This window comes from Ovis aries, chromosome 3, assembly GCF_016772045.2.
Source record: "Ovis aries strain OAR_USU_Benz2616 breed Rambouillet chromosome 3, ARS-UI_Ramb_v3.0, whole genome shotgun sequence".
In the NCBI taxonomy this organism is placed as follows: Eukaryota; Metazoa; Chordata; class Mammalia; order Artiodactyla; family Bovidae; genus Ovis; species Ovis aries.
The window spans coordinates 215377073-215395491 of record NC_056056.1 but is presented as its reverse complement, the minus strand read 5'-3'; the positions used below and the strand labels follow the sequence as shown (position 1 = coordinate 215395491).

The 18419-nt window shown below is 53.0% G+C and overlaps 1 protein-coding gene across 4 annotated transcripts in view; it reads right to left on the bottom strand.

Moving 5' to 3' along the window:
- The window catches only part of TRIOBP (TRIO and F-actin binding protein), a 59029-nt gene that overhangs the window by 26553 nt on the left and 14057 nt on the right, over positions 1 to 18419 (bottom strand). For 3 of the 4 annotated variants that reach the window (XM_042247711.1, XM_042247712.1, XM_042247713.1), the window contains exons 7-10: positions 14527 to 17005; positions 10060 to 10174; positions 8267 to 9373; positions 4878 to 4955 (exon numbers count right to left, since the gene is read on the bottom strand). In XM_042247711.1, coding sequence (XP_042103645.1) covers positions 4878 to 4955; positions 8267 to 9373; positions 10060 to 10174; positions 14527 to 17005 — 3779 coding nt within the window. Of the gene's footprint in view, positions 1 to 2350; positions 2489 to 4877; positions 4956 to 8266; positions 9374 to 10059; positions 10175 to 14526; positions 17006 to 18419 lie in introns of all 4 variants that reach the window. The other variant, XM_042247714.1, reaches the window with a different exon arrangement.

Here is an 18419-nt window from a genome sequence, read left to right as displayed (position 1 = left end):
AAATGTTTGTTTGCCTGGAAAATTCCTCCTCACCCTTCAAGTCTCAGTCCAAAGGAAGGCAGAGTGCCCCCAGCACAGACTTAGAATTTCCTTGTCTGGAGCTCCCTGCATCTGTATACTCTACAACTCAAGTGATGACCACACTGTGTCCTGACCAGGTCTATGTCAGTATCCTTACAAACTGTGAGCTCCCTGTGGGCAGGAAGAGTGGTTTTCATCTATATCAGGTAAAGCCCAGGGCCTCAGCCCATATCAGGTTTTTCACAAATGTTGGTCCAGTGAGTGAATGAACAAGTGAAGCAACAATGACTCCCTTACTGCAGCTTGCCCTGGTAAGAGGGATGGTACAGCTTTAGGGACCCAGGAGTGACTTCTTAAACAGAGCCACCAAACTTTGGGGTTATCCAGTTTCAGACCATTCTTCTATTGAGGATAACAATATGAGGCTCAGAGAAGGGAGACAATGGCCCAAAGCCACACCAGTTAGGAGCAGAGACCAGAACTCAAGCCTTAGGTTTCCTGGCTCTTGACCTTGGACTGATTTCATTATCCAGCCTGAGAGATGTTTAAAGCTGCTCTGAGTAACTGTCTGGATGGTTCCACTAGCAGTTCTGTCTCTCAGCTCCTGATTTTCCTCATCCCTGGATGAGAGAAGAGTTCATTGAGCCAGTTCATTGAGCCTCAATTGCCGTATCTGTCCAATGGGGAAAATCTGCGGAGCCTCTCGGAGCTGCAAGGACTCTGCAAGGAGACATGGATGCACAGAGGTGGTAGGGACAGGGTGGGCTCTGAGGTTGGCTAGAGCAAGCTTCAAATCCTAGCTCTCCCCTATGTGTGACCTAGAACAAGTGAGTTTCATTCCTTCATCTATGAAATGGACAATGTGAACCATACCTGTTACACCCAAGGGTGAGGATTCAATGCAATCAGGTGTGCCACTCACTGAACACAGAGCCGAGCACATAGTAGGTGCACAATAAATGCTGGTTATCATCACCAGCAGCATCCCAGAGTCCATTTCCCCATTTCTCTTTCCCTTCTCTCCCACCAAGGACTTACCTGCTCCCTCCCGCTGAAACTACTGTATGTTAGTGACCTTTAGTTAGGCTGATAAGGTAATTCCCGCCCCTGGCTTAAAGATACCACCCTGCCTAGATAACCACGTTTGCTTCGTTATCTTTGTGCCTTAACCCCCATAGAGCAGCAGAGAGGAAATTTAAGAAGTGGATGGGGGACTTCCCCAGTGGTCCAGTAGTTATGACTCCACACTTCCCCTGCAGGGGGCAGAGGTTTGATCCCTAGTAGGGGAACTAAGATCCCACATGCCATGTGGCGAAAAAATAAACAAAAATAAATAAACTGAGCCAAGATATATATTTTTTAAATACTAAAAAAGAAGCAGCAGATGGGAAAGTTAGTGTTTGGACACTGCCCCCCACCCCACCTCCTCACACCTCTGTACATCCTGATCTCTCTGAGCCAGTCCTCCCCGCAGCCCTGATCATCAGCATATATATATTTTTTTCCCATTAGACAGATGTGGCAACTGAGGCTTGGTGAGTATGGCTGCAGCCATGCTCTCATCAAGAAATGAGGAAAATCAGCAAGTGGCTGGCTCCTCTAAACCCTAGCCATGCACCCTTGGGCAAGTCCACCTCACCTCCCTGAGTTTACACTCTGTCTGATTACAGCATCTAATGTGCCCAGCTTAGAGCTAGACCCCAAGCTTATCAGAGTACAAGAACCAGCCTGTCACTGAAAGAAGAGAGCCCACAAGCCAGCCTGTGGCCCCTGGAGGTGGCCAGGCCTGCTCCCTCCACCACAATGCAGGGGCCAGAGAGAGCAAGTCTCAGCTGCCTCCCCTCCCCTCTCCTCGCTCTTGAGGAAACTCCGAACCAGAGGCCTGAGTGTTTACAGCCCTCTCTGGGTAGAGGATGGGTTACGTAATGCCAGATGTTTGTGCAACTGGCTCAGGCCCAGGTCTGAGACACACTTTGCAATCCCAGAGCCCCTCACAGGCCCTCTCTCCCTCTCCCCCTTCCCCCCTCCCAGCCTGGCTCCCCTTGGCCTATATGCTGATTGGGATCTTCAGCTGTGTGGATTATTCCATCACCCTTCACCCTGCAAGCTGAAAGCGGCCCCAGCCCAGTCCTGCAGGTGGGACAGGCCCCTCATCGTAGAGACCACGGGAGCTCAGGGCTCTGCTTCCAGCTCTCCTTTCTCAAGTGCGGGTCCCACATCACTCCCTCTCAGCCCCTACTGGTTTTTCTCTGCCTAACATCAGCCTCCTCCCTCCCCTCCCCCTCTCTCTCCCACCCTTGCCCCTCCCACCCCACTGGAGCCAGCCTACCCTTTGCCACCTGAGGACCCCCAGAGACAGCAGGAACGGATTGAACAGCGTGGGACGGTCCCCGGGCATCCGCCATGAGGTCACCAGTCGGCCCTTGAGTGGGCTCCCAGCCTTGCCCTCCGCTGGCCTCTTGTCTGCCTGTCAAACAGGGTCCAGTGTTGGCCCCCAGGTCCCTTTGGTGGGATGGGGGAGTCCCTGATGACAGCCTCCCTTGCCCATGCTGCCACGCCCACCTCAAAGGCCCAGAGTTGCCATCTTCCTCCATCCCAGAACTGCCGAGAAAAGAGCTTGTGAACTCGCTCACCCATGTGGTATTGGCAGGGCTCTGAGGGCTCAGCACCCTTGGGAACGTGCACCTCTCCACCCTCAAGTTGGACCCCAGGGAGCCAGCGGGAGGCGAATGCAGACCACAGATGTGTGTTCAGCCCACATAGGGTTTTCAGATTATTTTGCATTAGGTTCCAGTGTTAAATAATCAAGAGGTTAACACATAACTACATATTTCCAGCTTCTCTTGAAATATCTAAAGATGGAAAAACTCTGGGTCCCTCTTCCCCATGGCAACAATCCTCTGGAGCCAAGGGGTCACCCAAGTGTCCCCTAATCCCGAGTCCCCCGTCTGCCTACTCTCCTCAGCTTTGTAAGAGGAATGAGTCCCAGACATCTACAGTCGTATCCAGCAGAGCCCCCAAGTGCACCCTCTTTGGAGTCATCCTTGTTTGGGGATTCCCTGGTGGCTCAGCTGATAAAGAATCCACCAGCAATGCAGGAGACCTGGGTTCGATCGCTGGGTTGGGAAGATCCCCTGGAGAAGGGAATGGCTACCCATTCCAGTATTCTGGCCTGGAGAATTCCATGGACTGTATAGAGTTGGACACGAGTGAACGACTTTCACCTTCACTTGTTGGGGAAAATGAGGCCTCCATGAAGCAGAGGCATTTGCCCAAAGTCACAGAGGAGGTTACTGGCACAGGCAGGACAGAACCCAGGTGACCCAAGTCCCCAGCATCCAGAGATTCTCTGGATGTGGGACATGAAGCATCAAAGCACAGGTCCAAAGGATGCTGGGGGTAAGGACGGCCCCGACCCTGCACCACATCCCCGTCACAGCCCTGACCACTAGACCATGGGCTCCATAATGGCACTCCAGCTCACCTCTGGCCTACACCCAGGCATACAGAAGGTGCTCACTAAGTGTGTGAGTGAATGAATGAATGAATGACGCAGTCGTCATTCTGTCCAGTCTACGCTTCCTGGGGGTGGACTGAGAGGTTTTCTGGGTTGCTGGGGCAGGCCCATTTCATGGAGCCTCGAGGGGGACCCCTGTATTTCTATTTCCTCTTTGTTCGCAAAACCCTGGCCCCAGGAAATGTGAAGAAATAACACAGAAAGAGGAAGAGCAAAGCTGCCAGAGTCCCTGGGAGAACTGGAAGCACCTTTAGTGACCAGTCGCCATCACCTCCCATTTCACAGACGGCCCACTCAGCAGTTAGCATGCTGCCTCTACTCTGCGAGGCCACGAAGACAATCAGGGCAGAGCTGGGAAGCGGTGTTGCGGGGGGAGCAGGGAGAGGCCTGGGTGAGGGGTTCTGAGTCCCAGGTCCTAATTTGAGCCCCGCCACCGGTGGGCTATATGATCTAGGATGACTACCCTGCCCCTTGTTTCCTCCTCTGCCCAACAGTCAGAGGTCGGGCAGAATCCCCCCAGCTCAGGCTAGGAGCAAGGCCAGACAGACAGCCCCTCAGGTCGGGCAGAATCCCCCCAGCTCAGGCGAGGAGCAAGGCCAGACAGACAACCCCTCACCCCGTCACACCCGGCTTTTCAGGAGGCAGCATGAGAAACAGCAGAACAACAGGATTAGAGAAGCATTGGCCCCAAGCAGCCTGGTCTCCCTCTCCCGCCTCCCCCTGCCCCAGGCCCTCGGCTCTGACCTCACCGCTCTGGAGGCTGAGGGTGATGAGAACAGTCTGTTTGGCAGGTCGTGGGGAGGGGCGGGGCAGAGCGTGTGCTCCAGCTGCAGCCAGGCTTCCCAGCAGCCTTGGCGGGTCCCACCACTTGCATACATCTCTCCCGCCCAGGACCCTGGAGATCCTCCAGGCCCAGCTGACTTCTGCACCTCCCTGGCCCTCCTCAGTGCCTCTCTGGCTCCAGCTCCTGGGAGCCTACCCTTTCTCCCAGGGTGGCCAGCCCTCCAGACCCAGGAGGACCTTGCCTTCCGAGACTATCAGAGTCAAACTGCCATTTGCCCAGGGAAGGGCAGTGACCTTTTCAGGGCATCCTAGCAAGTTGAAAGCAGAGGCCTGGGCTTCTGACCCCAGGACTGTCCACCCACCCAGATCTCCAAGCCAGAAGGTAGCCCTGCTGCCCAGCTCCTCTAGTGCCCCTCTTCTCAGTGACCCCAGGACAGAGCCAGCCTTGGTCTGGATGACTCCAGAGCTCATCTCAGGACCTCAGCCCACCTCCTACCTGATTTCCCTTCCCTTCCCCTCCCTATGACCCACACCCATGACCCAATGACCCAACTACCGAGTCGGCCTGCTTCTGATCAGTCAGTGAGTCTTGGCCTCTGCTTCGTTCTGATTCCTCAGGCTCCTTTGATTGGAACTGGAGATAAGAAAGAACACAGCTGTGATTATGGTATTTCCCTTCCCAGGTTCTATCCATCTATCCAACTTCTTATCCATCCATTCATCATCCATCCATCTAACGTCCATCTAGAATCCAACATCAATTGGTCCATATATCCATCCACCAACCAAAATCTATTCTACATCATCTACCTACTCATCTATCCAACATCTGTTATCCCAATATATCCATCCTCAATTAACTCATCATCTATTCATCCATCCTATATCTGTGTATCTTTCCTTAATCCATCCAACATCCATCTACCCATCTGCCAACATTCATTCACCATCCATCATGCATATTCTACAACATTGACCCATCCATGCGATGTCTATCCTGAACCCATCATCTGTTCCATTTATCACCCATCCATCCAACCACCCACCCACCTGTCATCCATCTGACATCTCTTTCTCATTTGTCCAGCACATATCATTTATCCGTTACCCTTTCACACATCTGTCATCCATCATTTATTCATCATCTACCCCCTGACCTACCCACCCTCCACGTGTTTCTTGTAGGCCCTCAAGCATCCATATATCCACTGGTCAACCAGCCACTGAGCTGAGCTCCTCCTTTGTGTCAGGCCCTGGGCTAGGGGCTGGAGGTATGGAGATAAAGTAGGTGCAGCTCCTGCCTGCAAGGAGCTCATGTTTTTTAAGGGAAGATGGCAACAACTGAGCATGACCCAGTGAAGAGTAGCAGAACGACCAAGCCCAGAAAGGAAACATCACCAACCCAGGGGTGGGGTGAGTATTTAGGAAAAGCATCTCAGACAGGGCCCCTGATCCGAGACTTGAACAAGGAACATACACGTACATACACACAATGGAATATTGCTGCTAAGTCGCTTCAGTCGTGTCCGACTCTGTGCGAACCCATAGACGGCAGCCCACCAGGCTCTGCCGTTCCTGGGATTCTCCAGGCAAGAGCACTGGAGTGGGTTGCCATTGCCTTCTCCAACGCATGAAAGTGAAAAAAGAAAGTGAAGTTGCTCAGTCGTGTCCGACTCTTAGCGACCCCATGGACCGCAGCCCACCAGGCTCCTCCATCCATGGGATTTTCCAGGCAAGAGTACTGGAGTGGGGTGCCAGTGCCTTCTCCAATGGAATATTACTCAGCCATTAAAAAAGAATGAAATAACACCACTTACAGCAACGTGGATAGAACTAGTCATTATCATACTAGGCGAAGTAGGTCAGAAAGAGAAAGACAGATAATACATGATATTATGCTATTATGTGTGGAATCTAAAGCATGACACAAATGAACATATCTGTAAAACAGAAACAGGCTCACTGGCATGATCTGTGGTTGCCAAGGGGAGAGGGAGGTGGGGAGGGCAGGATTGGCAGTTTGGAATTAGCAGAGGCAAATTATTGTGTATAGAATAAACAACAAAGTCCTACTGTATAACACAAGAAAAACTGTATTGAAGATCTTTTGATAAGCCAGAATGGAAAAGAATATGAATATATGTATATAGGGAGGGCTTCCCTGGTGGCTCAAGGGTAAAGAATCTACTGCCAATGCAAGAGACGTGGACCCGATCCCTGATCTAGGGAGATCCCGCATGCTGCAGAGCAACTAAGCCCGTGCACCACAACTACTGGGCTTGGGCTCTAGAGCCTGGAAGCCACATGCTGACACTACGGAGGCCCACACGTCCTGGAGCCCATGTTCCACAAGAGACGCCACCACAATGCGAAGCCTGCACGCTGCAGCTAGAGACTAGCCCCCACTCTCTGCAACTAGAGAAAAGTCCATGCAGCAACAGCCTCAGCACAGCCAAAAAAAAGAGAAAGAAAAATTATTTTTAAGTGAGTTGTTTGCTTTTGAAAAAGAGTATAACTATGTCACTTTGTTGTACAGTAGAAATTAACATAACACTCTAAAACAACTATAAAAAAACAAACAGTCTTGGGCTTTGGAGTCAATACTTTGGTCCCATTTCTCTCATCTTATACATGAGCTTCCCTGGTGGCTCAGACAATAAAGAATCCACCTGCAGTGCGGGAGACCTGGGTTCAATCCCTGAGTTGGGAAGATCCCCTGGAGGAGGGCATGGCAACCCACTCCAGTATTCTTGCCTGCAGAATCCACATGGACAGAGGAGCCTGGCGGGCTACAGTCCATGGAGTCACAAAGAGTCGGACACAGCTGAGCAACTAAGCACATATATGTGTGACCCACAGCAAACACTGAATGCATCTGGGCACTGTATCTATCTGAGGCACATATGGCAAAGTGTGTAAAGCCCCCAGCCCCGGGCCCGACACACTGTGAACCCTCCCCTGTCATCCATGGGGGAGGCAGCATGGGGCTGCACATCATGGAGACAAGGAGAGTTTGGATGAAGGAGCAGGAACCTCCACATTGCCCCAGTGGTGCCTGTCGGGGGAGCAGTTGGTCCCACACTACCGAAGACCGGGACCAAGAGAAGCTGGGTGTCAAAATATGCTGCGTCCCTGGTGAGCTGAGGCCAGGTTTCGGGGGTCTGTTCTCTAGGACCCTTCCCATCTTCACATAGACGCTCGGGGCAGCACTGACTCTGTGACCCTGCCCCTGGGCCAAAGAGATAAGGCAGGGACTTGGTGGGCATCCACTATGTGCCAGGCACTGGGCCTGCTTTCCATACAGGCCCCCACTGAAGCAGCCGTCTCAGCAGTGAGCTCAGACCAAAAAGCATTTATACAACTCCTTCCCTGGGCCTGAGAGGCGCTGCAGGGGCCAGAGAGGGGTAAGTGAAGCTGTCCTGGATTTTAAGGAACTTGGAATAGTGCCGTGGGGAGGGGACGTGACCACATTGGCTGCAGTCCCAGACAGGGCCAGGTAGAGGCCACCAGAAAGCAACACAAACCAAGTATTGTAGGGCCAGAAGGGGAGAAGGCCCTGGTCAGAGCATCTTGTGGGAGGCCTCAGGGTGATCTGCACAGATCAGACCTGCGGTCCACCCCTACCCTAGCCCTTACTAGCTGTGTGATCTTGGGTGAGTGGCTTAACCTCTCTGTGTCTCAGACTCCCTATCTGTAAATATTGCCTTTCTCATCAGATTGCCGTGGAGAGTAAATGAGGAAAATACCATAAAACATTCATATCAAGATTTAGCACCTAGTAAATGCTCAAAGAAAGGGCTGGGTGTTATCACTGCAGTTTGGTGGTAGGAACAGGTTTTGGTCAGGAGGGAGATGGTGTGCAGGAGCTGAGGCGTGACCTTTCGGGAGACTTGTGTCGGGTGGGGCTGACTTTCAGGCTGTCCCTGGTTAATGAGACTGACTTACCTCCCGCCGTGGCGAGCTGGGGCCCTCTGCAGGGCTCCTGCTCCCCAACTGACCCGTCTCCTCCAGACCAGTTGTAGCTGAGGACTCTGGCCCGCTTGTCACTTTGGTCTTCGGCCACTGAGTGGAGATGCTGGTGGGGCTGGACGGCTGAGCGGAGCTCTGGGGCCACTGCCCTGGGTCGTATCCATTGACTAGGGCAGCCCCTGCTCCTCCTTCAGGCTGGCTGTGTCGGTCTTGCTCCAGCTCCAGGGTATCCTTGGTGCCTGGGGAAGCCTGGCCAGGGCCAACCCAGTGTCCCGCTGGGTCCTTGTGGAGCAACTGGGCCTGCAGGAGCTCCAGGAGGCCCTCCCAGTCCAGCCTCGGAAGATGGGAGGTGAGTGTAGGCTCCTCCGGGCGGCTCCACATCCCCTCCCTGGGTACCCCGAGAAGGCTCACCAGGTCCCTCCAGTCAAACTCAGCTTGCCTCTTGGGGCCACACAAGTGTGGGCAGGCTTCCTCAGCGCCCCTGCCCACGGCTGGTAACGTCTCAGGCCTCTGGGATTTCGAGAACTCCCCTGGGCCTGCCCTGGAGTTCTCTGGGGGGCTCACAGGCTGGCGAGGACTGGACAGCTCCTGTAGGCTGCCCCAGCCACGCCGAGCTGACCTGTCTGGGGGCTCCTCCCAGGTCTCTGACTGCCTCCTGTGGCCAGAGAGGCTGCCCAGCAGGCTCCAGCTCTCAGACTCCCTGGGAGGGCCCCTCCACACTCCCTCTGGGACTCTGGCAGGCCCCCGGCTGGACTCCCCGAGTCCTTGCCAGCCTCGCAGGCCCGGGCCCTCCTCCTGGCTGCGCCAGCCTCTCTCCAGGCATCTGTGTGGGCCCCGGGATCCTGGTGGCTCCTCCTGACTCCGCCACCCTCCCAGGGGCTGTCTTGGGCCCACCCGGCCACATTCCAGGGGTCTCTGTGTCCGCTGTTCCCTCTCAGGAGTTCTGGCTGACGTCCTCGGGGGCGGCGAGGACCCCTGGAGCCACTGGTCCCCCTCAGGCCGCCTCTCAGGGCTCCTGGGATGAGGGGCTTCTGTGCGGCTACGTCGGGCTGGTTCCGCCTGCTTCGCGGGGAGCTTGGTTACCTGAGGATGAGGTGAGGGGGTGGGTGGGGCTCCAGGCCCCTGGCTGGGTGGGGTCTGTCTAGGAGGACAGGCAGCTGGGGTCCTAGCCAGGCCTCAGGGGAGTTGCAAGCTCTCTCCTCACAGCAGGCTGGATTAAAGCAGGTCAGAGAGTACCTAGGGCCCCTGAATTCCCTTCCTGGGGGGGTCAGCCCTTCCCTCTCACCCACCTTCCTCACTTCCACAAAGAAGAGCTGCTCACTTTCCAGTTTCCCCCACCACCCCTCCACCCAAGATACTGATTCCAACCTGGGCTCTCAGGGGCCAGAATCTCCACCACCAACGCCCTATCCCTGGGTGGGCCTTGCCACCTAAGAGCTACTTTAAACACGCAAATCCCCACCCTGGAAGAGACAGCCTGTAGAGCTGGATTGACCCATGGGAGGTTTCCCTGAAAACTTCCCAACTTGGTAGATGCCTAATGAAGGAAGAGGGCAGCATGGAACAGCCGTCTTCAAGATGGGTGAACTGGGGGTCTGCCTCATTTTTGCCGACTCTTTGGGAGAGAGAGGAGCTGGACACCCATGATTGGGACTTTGATCATAAAGAACCTCCCTCCCAGGACCCCCGCCCAGCATCTGGGGGAGAGGAGAAGCAATGGCCCACCCCTTGGGGGTAGAGGGGCCCCCCAGCAGGCTGGCCGTGCTCACCTCCCTGCCGAGGGCAGGGCTGGACTGTCTTCGGAGAAGTTGGCTCTGACCTTGGCTGGGCCACTGCGACCGCCCCTCGTCCCGGGCCTGGAAGGCCCCCGGTGCCTCGGACTTCCTATGAGCAAACGCAGCCGCCCCTCTGAGGGCCCTTGGGTCTGTCCCACTCCCAGCACCCGAGCTCCTCCACTCCCACCCCCAGTGGCAGATTCAGGGACCTACTGCAAGCTAGGTGAAGGGCCCGGAGTGAGGGAGGAGCCTCTTGGGGCCTCAGTTTCCCCTTCTGCAAAATGGGGATAGTAGTCTACCTGCCTCACGGGGCAGTGAGAAAAGGGGTGAGCACAAGCAGGGGGCTCCACCTCGGCCTTGACCCCTCCTGTCTCACTCAGTGCTTCCTTCTGGCCACTATCCCATGAGTGGCCCACAGCTCACCCACAGACATCTCAACTGGTCCTTGTGGGAATTAAGATTTTTTCAGCACCTACTGTGTACCAAGCACTGCGCACACATATGATCTTAATGGTAAACATTTATGGAGCACTTCCTGGGTTCCAGGCACTTGTACTATCTCACCTCATCTCCTGCATGCCATGAGGAGGCGATCAGAGATGCATAATGTCATATGCCACCATCTCCCATTCTTTTTGCCTTCTTCCTGCCCATATGGTAAATTTTGGACTTCTGAGGCCCACCTGTTTTCCCCCTACTACTAAAAGGTTTGCAGCCATCCTAGCTATCAGTACAAGTGCTCTTAGCAAGATCAGAAGAATGAAATATCCCCTCTTCTCCACAATTGCAGAAAGGCCAACATAAAAGCATTCATGCAAATGTCATTTATAAGACACCCAAACTAGGCATTGTCACCACATCCAACAAAGATAACCCCTAAGTCCCTAGTTGCAGCTAGCTGTCTTAATAATTGGTAGCCATGGCTATTAACATCTAACATGACATCTCTGTTGAAATGTAGGAACACTGAACAGAATCTGGGCACATCTCTCCCCTCCCATATATAAGACCTAACCACTCCACTGGACATTTAGGATATTTATTGCGAGAGGGTTTGAAAGTCAGACTTCATTTAAACTGACAAATGAAACTATGTCTCTGGTGGCTAAACCACATCAGGAGGAGCCTGGAAAAGATGACCAGGTGCTGACCTTGACCAAGCCAGCAAAACAGGAAGAGGAATCTCTGCTCAGGTCTGAGCAAGGCCCTGTGCTCTGGAGTCTGCCTCTAGCTTGGAGACTAGGCTGAAACTCTATAGAGGTTTGAGAATAAAACAATCATGGGCTTGGGCTTTGCTCCTGTGTTATGGCTTTTGTCAATGTCATTAGAATCAGATCCATAAACTAATTTGCTGTTTTAGCACTTCTTGGCATGTGACTCACAGGGAACTGAAGTTCCCCACTCTGGAGTGTTTCTGAGTTTGAAGGCTGCCTAATCAGGTTTGATTTTTAATCCAATTTGAAGTGAGAGAGTTTCCTTGCTCTGTGAGATCTGAACCTTAGAGTGAGTTTCTCTTAGAACCAGGAGCCTCTGTGAAGTGAAAACCCCAACGCTGAGTAGGTGGGGAGAATGGCAGGAAAGACCCTGTGCAGCTGGTGAGGCAAATGTGTGTTCTCGCGCGAGTGAGGGCATTTTCCATATAAACTCCAGTGTGTTAAATGAGTATTCCTTCTGAGATGTCCCCCACCATGTGGGATGGAGAGATCAAGAAGGTTCTGACCCTTCAACTGAGACCCAGCCTTTCTGATGCTGAAGCAACAGTGTCTCCTTGGACTATGTGTTCCTGAGGGTTGGTGTGGCTGCACCAAGGGTGACAAAGGAAATACATTTCCTTTGAAAGCTTGGATGGGCTCTTCCACTTGCAGTGTATTAAAGAACAACAGCTGTCAAGTCTAGCAAATTCCGTGAAGGCTCTGTTTTGAATTTAAGACACTGGGAAATGCTTATATGATTCTAAGACAAGAGATTCCACATTGTAAAGCAACTATACTTCAATTAAAAAAAAAAAGATTCCGAAGGCATTAAGAGGGTAGGAAATGAAGATGTCAAGCCAAAATTCCTAATGCTTTAATGTGATAACCCTTTAAGGAAAATTTTCCAGGCTCAGTGAGAATGATGCTTAGAGTAGATGCTGGATAAATATATTAATGAATAAATGAGAGAAAAGTATCACTTTATAGCCACCCATTCATGAATTTCAGCCTGTCCCTTACAGATACTTAAATAGGTTTTCAAATTTTATCTTCAGAGGACAAATGGTTTCCTACTTGGAAAAAAATACCATACAAGAGGGGAAATGTTAATTACTCAGTAGAGTTGTAAAACGTTGGTTAAAAGGTAAATAATCTACTTTACCAAAACATATATGTTAAATATACAACTTTTATATATCAATCACACCTTAATAAAGCTTTTTAAAAAGATAATCTACTTCAAAGGGAGCAAAATAAAATGAAGAATCTGTGTAGAAACAATTAAATGGTTAATCAAACTATAAACATATTCCAGACTTCTGCAACAAATTTTTTATCTCTCTAAAAGTTACCACAGTAGGAAAAAAAAAAAAGAAAGAAAATTCAGTTTTGGTTTAAAGACCCTGCTGAGTTACCAGATAAAGTCAAACGTGTGCAAATTGACATTAAACCAAAGAGAGTTATGGAACTTCCCTGGTGGTCCAGTGGTTAGGACTCTAGCCTTCCAATGCAGGGGACTGGGTTTGATCCCTGGTGGGGGAACTAAGATCCCATATGCCATAAGGTATGGCCAAATGATTAAAACAATAAATAATCTTTTTTTAAAAAGAGTCATAATAAAAAGTCAAAGACAAAGGGGGTTTGCAGGGCAGTGAGACTACTCTGTGATACTCTGATGGTAAACACGTACCATTAAACGTTTGTCTGAACTCAGAATGTGCATCGCCAGAGTAAACCCTGCTGTGAACTGTGGGCTCTGGGTGATAACGCGTTAGTGTAAGCCTATGGCTCATAACAAGTGGACCACGGGGATGTTGATAGTGGAGGCAGCTGTGCACCTGTGGGAACAGGGCCTACACAGGAGATCTCTGTACTTTCCACTCAACTTTGTTGTGACCCTTAAAACTTTTCTAGAAAGAAAAAAAAAACTAACAAAAAGTGTATTTTACAACTGAGGCTGGAGCCCACAAAGGTTGTCACCTGGGTAGTAAATGGATAAAACTTTTTGGGAAAGGAAATCTGAAGAGGAAGAGATAAGATTTTTCATGCAGATTCAAATCTAAGAGAAAATGTTGTCTAAGGGACAACGAAAAGAGGGACTGTGGATGCAGAATATTACCGGCTCCTTACAGCGATAGAAATGTTCTACAATTAGGTTGTGCTGATGGTTGTACAACTTGGTCTCCGTAAATACGCTGTAATTTATTGACTTCTACACCGAAAGTTTCAAGACTTTCAGACCTATATGTTTTTGGTTCTCTTGACCCTAACTGGGATTGGGTCCCTAACTAATTAATTCCAGCCCTGACCCTTAAAGACTATGAGGCTGGAACTGCTGATGAAAATCTCAGCTGGATCCGGAGGGAATGTTTCTCCTCCCTGAGGTTGTGGAAAAGCAGATGCTCTGCTGGGTCTTAAATGCCCGTGTAAATGAAGCCGATGACCAAGGAGATTCGTGTGATGCCTGGACTTCAGGTGCTGTCACCGTATCCCAGAAAAGGGACATTGAACTTCCAAAAAGTCTGCCATCCTGCGGGTTCTCTTATTTAAGATATATGGCTCTGGCTATATTTTTAAAATAAATTTATTTGTATTTATTTATTTGGCTGTGCCAAGTCGTGGCATGTGAACTTAGTTGCAGCATGTGGAATCTAGTTCCCTGGCCAGGGATCGAACCCAGGCCCCCTGCATTGGGAGCACAGAGTCTTAGCCACTGGACCACTAGGGAAGTCCCCTGGCCATACTTTTAAATTGACATCTCTGTTTTCTGAAATGTATGGGACCCATGAGTCTTGTTTGTCAAAGCAGAAAAAAAAAAAAATGGACTCTTCTTCCCCACTCACATAAGGTGGGAAAAAAGTAAAATAAACTTGTGACTCTCCAACGAAGAGTTTGACCTCATTTAAATAAATGTATTAAAGTCCCAATTTTACAGATGAGGAAACTGAGGCTCAAGTAGGTTAAATCACTTTGCTGCATCACATAGGTTGGGGAATGGCTGTGACCCAGGATTTGAACCCAGCCTGCCTGACCCTGGCCTTTGCTCTTAACTACTAGGCTATGTGTATTATCATTTAATTGTCAAAAACAACTCTAGCACTTGGGAACAGAGAGGTGGAGTGCCTTGCCCAAGGTCACACAGCCTGGAAGTAGCAGGCGGGGAATCTAAGCCCTTTCCTCATCTGGAACCTAAGCCTGCAGACTTTCCACCTGGCCTGTTGCCAAGCCTCCTCCCCAGCCCACCTGGCCGCCCCCATCCTGGGCTCACCTGCGCTCTTGCCCGAAGAGGCGCTCCACCTCTGCGCGGCCGGGGCTGCGGGTGCGGCCCCCGTTGCTGCCCTGCGGCCCCGGCTCTCTCTGCGCCAGCCTCCTGGGTGGGGGCAGATCGGCCAGCACGCTGTACTCCTCCCTCTCCAAGTTGTGCCTGATCTCCCCTGGGGGTGCCGAACCCCAGGAGCCCCCCGAGCTGCCCGGAGGAGGAGAGGGTGCCAGGAGTGCTAGGTCACTGGGAGGGTGGCGGGGTGGGGAGGAGGCGCGAGGGGCATCCCGGTGCCCGATGCACACCTGAGGGGGCAGCATTGGGGAGCCACGCAGAGAGTCGCTGGAGGGGGCCAGGCTCTCCATACTCGTCCCAGGAGGGTCCTGGAAGAAGAGGGAGGGCTCGGGGGGCTGGCGAGGGGGAGATGAGAAGGAGGGTGCGTCGCGGTGCCCAATGCATACCGGTGTGGGGATGGCAGGAGGCTCGCGCAAAGAGTCCATGGAGGGGACCAGGCTCTCTGTGCTGGCTCTGGGGAGATCCAGGAACAAGAGGGAGGGCTCGGGGGCTTGGCGGGGCGGGGAGGAGGCCCGGGGTGCATCTCGGTACCCAATACACACAGGTGGGGGGAACTGAGGAGGGTCATGCTGCAGGGACTGGTTCTCAGCATCCGATGTGTCTGGGAGGAAGGGGAAGGGGTCAAACTGGGTGTGGCGGGGGGGTGAGGAAGCCCGGGGGGCATCCCGGTGTCCAATGCATACAGCTGGGGGCATATAGGGGGGATCATGGTGGGGTGATTCACTCTCAGATGTGTGGGGGTCTGGGAAGAAGGGGAAGGGGTCATGCTGTAAATAGCGAGGAGGCGAGGAGGCCCTAGGGGCGTCCCGGTGCCCAATGCACACAGCACACGGAGGCTGGGGGAGCTCGGAAGAGGTCTGGGGTGCACCACGGGGAGTGGGATGCAGAGGCGAGGAGGTCCTGGAGGCCCCATGGTGGCCTGGGTTATGGGAGGTGGCAGTGGCCCGGAATGGTGAGTTGTGCTGGGTGGGTCCAGAGGAAGACTGGGGTGAGTCCCGCTGAGCTGGTCTAGCAGGAGATGAGGTCTGAGGCCGGTCGCCCTGGGTGGGCCGGAGGGCAATGGATGCCCAGGGAACCTCACTTTGCTTGGAACGAGACGGGGAAGAGGTTCGGGGGCCATCGCTCTGCGTTGGCCGGAGGGGAAAGGAGGCCCATGGGATGTCTTTGTTGGTACGGTGGGGAGAGGCATTCCGGGGATTGTTCCGCTGAGAGGAGCGATCGGGAGAGGATGCTCTGGGATTGTCTTGTTGGGTGCAGCCCTGACAGGAGGTGCTTCCGGGGTTTTCCCGCCGTGAGGAAGAGGATTTGGGATTGTCCCGTTGGGTACAAGAGGTTTTAGGGTTGTCCCTTTGGGCAGAAGAGCTTCTAGGTGTGTTCTGTGGAGCACAAGAAGGTCTGGGGTTGCCCCGCTGGGGAGTACAAGTTGGAACAGGAGTTTGAGGGTTGTCCTGTTGGGTGTAAGAGGCTCTGGAGGTGTCTTGCTGGGTGGCTCTTGGGGGAGAAGAAACCCAAGGATTATTTCGCTGGGTGGATGAGGTTCTGGGGCTGACTTGTGGGACAACTCTTGAAGGAGAAGTTGCTCTGGGGGTGTTCCGCTGTGTGGAAGAGGTCTTGGGGGTGTCCTGTTGGGTGGACGAGGTTCTGAGTTTGTCTCGTGGGGCAGCTCTTGAAGGGGAGGTTGCTCTGGGGGTGTCCCGCTGTGTGGAAGAGGTCTTGGGGGTGTCCTGTTGGGTGGACAAGGTTCTGAGGTCATCTCGTGGGGCAACTCTTGAAGGAGAGGTTGCTCTGGGGGTGTCTCGCTGTGTGGAAGAGGTCTTGGGGGTGTCCTGTTGGGTGGACGAGGTTCTGAGGTTGTCTCTTGGGGCAACTCTTGAAGGAGAGGTTGCTCTGGGGGTGTCTCGCTGCGTGGAAGAGGTCTTGGGGGTGTCCTGTTGGCTGGACGAGGTTCTGAGGTTGTCTCTTGGGGAAACTCTTGAAGGAGAGGTTGCTCTGGGGGTGTCTCGCTGTGTGGAAGAGGTCTTGGGGGTGTCCTGTTGGCTGGATGAGGTTCTGAGGTTGTCTCGTGGGGCACCTCTTGAAGGAGAGGTTGCTCTGGGGGTGTCCCGCTGCATGGAAGAGGTCTTGGGGGCATCCTGTTGAGTAGGTGAGGCTCCAGTGTTGTCCCGTTGGATGATTCGGAGGGGAGAGGAGGCTCGGGAGGCCCCGCGTTGTGGGGAAACAGCCTGGACAGTGTTCCTTGGAGCAGAGCGATGGAGAGAGGAAGCCTGGGAGGTGGCACTTCGCGGACCGCTCTGTGGTGTCGCAGGGGAGGCAGGGGTCGGCGCCGACCGGGACCGCTCCAAGGAAAAGTACCCGCTTTCTCCCCGGAGCTTGGCCCAGTGCTGTCCAGCACTTCGGTTCCCACCTCCAGAGCCTAGAGAGAGGAGGCAGTTTCAAGGCAAGCGGAGAGGTCCAGGCGGCTCCCACAGCCTACCTTTCCCTAGGATGGATGACTGGGGCAGACCCCATACCATCTCCTTGGAGGTCCTCACACACCTCTGCCCCTCGGAGCAAGCAGACTGCAGGAGGGCTTAGGCGCCCCTCTCAGGCTGAAGTCAGGGATTTGAAGTTGAAAACCAGGCAGACTCCATCAAAGTGAGGTGGGTGGTAGAGCCAAAGGTCACATAGTGACCTTCAGAAAAGAAGCAAACTCTTCAAGAGTAGTTTTGAAAACTGCCTCTGTGAGCCCAGAGAGGAAGAGCTGGATCTCATAGCAGCTACCAACAACTTTCCATTTCTGTTCTACTTTCTGCAATTGGATTCCCAGAACTTCCTCCCTCCCTTCCAGTGAGACTCCTGTGTGATAGCTCTAGAAATTTCTTTTTGTGAACAGGCAGCAATGGCCTCACCTGAGGGGGTCTCTAGAAATGCAGGCTCTCAGCACCACCACCCACACCGGGCACACTGCATCAGAATCCACATTTTAATAAGATTCCAAGGCCATCTGCACACACGCCAGAGTTGAAGAAGCCTTAGTCTAAGGGATTCGCGTAACTTCCCTATTCAGGGAGGGACACCCTCACAACCCCCATCCCCATGAAGGGGCAGCATGATGGTGCCTCTCACCGTCCACACCTCTCAGTCCCTTGGTCCCCAAGCATATGGTAGCCACCAGCCCTGTGCACGTACGTCCCTGGGTTGGTGCTTCAGAAGAGAAGTAAAGACTATTGTGGCCTCAGCTTGACGGGGCCATGACTGCCTTCACTAAAGGCCATGCTTCAGAGTCCTCTTTTCTGGGAAGTTCCCTGGTGGCCCAGTGGCTGGGATTCACTGCCTTGGCCCAGGGTTCAGTCTCTGGTGGGGGAACTGAGATCCCACAAGCCGCATGGCTTGGCCAAAAAAACAAAAAAGGAATCCCTCTTCTCCCACTTCAAAACTTCTGCCTCCTCCAAGCTCTCTGAGCTGGTATCACTGAACACTGAGTCTCTAGTGCCCTTCAGGGGACTGGAACCACACACAGAGTGGCACTTAAAGTTTTCATTGCTGGGAATTCCCTGGTGGCCCAGTGGGTGGGACTCGTTATTTTCACTGCCAGGGCCCGGGTTCCACCTATGGTCAGGGAACTAGGATCCTGGAAGCCAGCATAGCACTGCCCCCGAGGAGAAAATTTTTTTGCCTGTTGTTGCCTGATGGACTGACGTCCCATGACATTCCAAATCTGCCACCTTCTCTCATCTACCTCTTCCCACCTCCCCGCTCTCAGCCTCCCTCCTTTTTCACCTGGATGGTTACAATAGTCCTCCAACATGTACACTCCGGGCACAAGGTCATCATCTACCTAGGGAGAT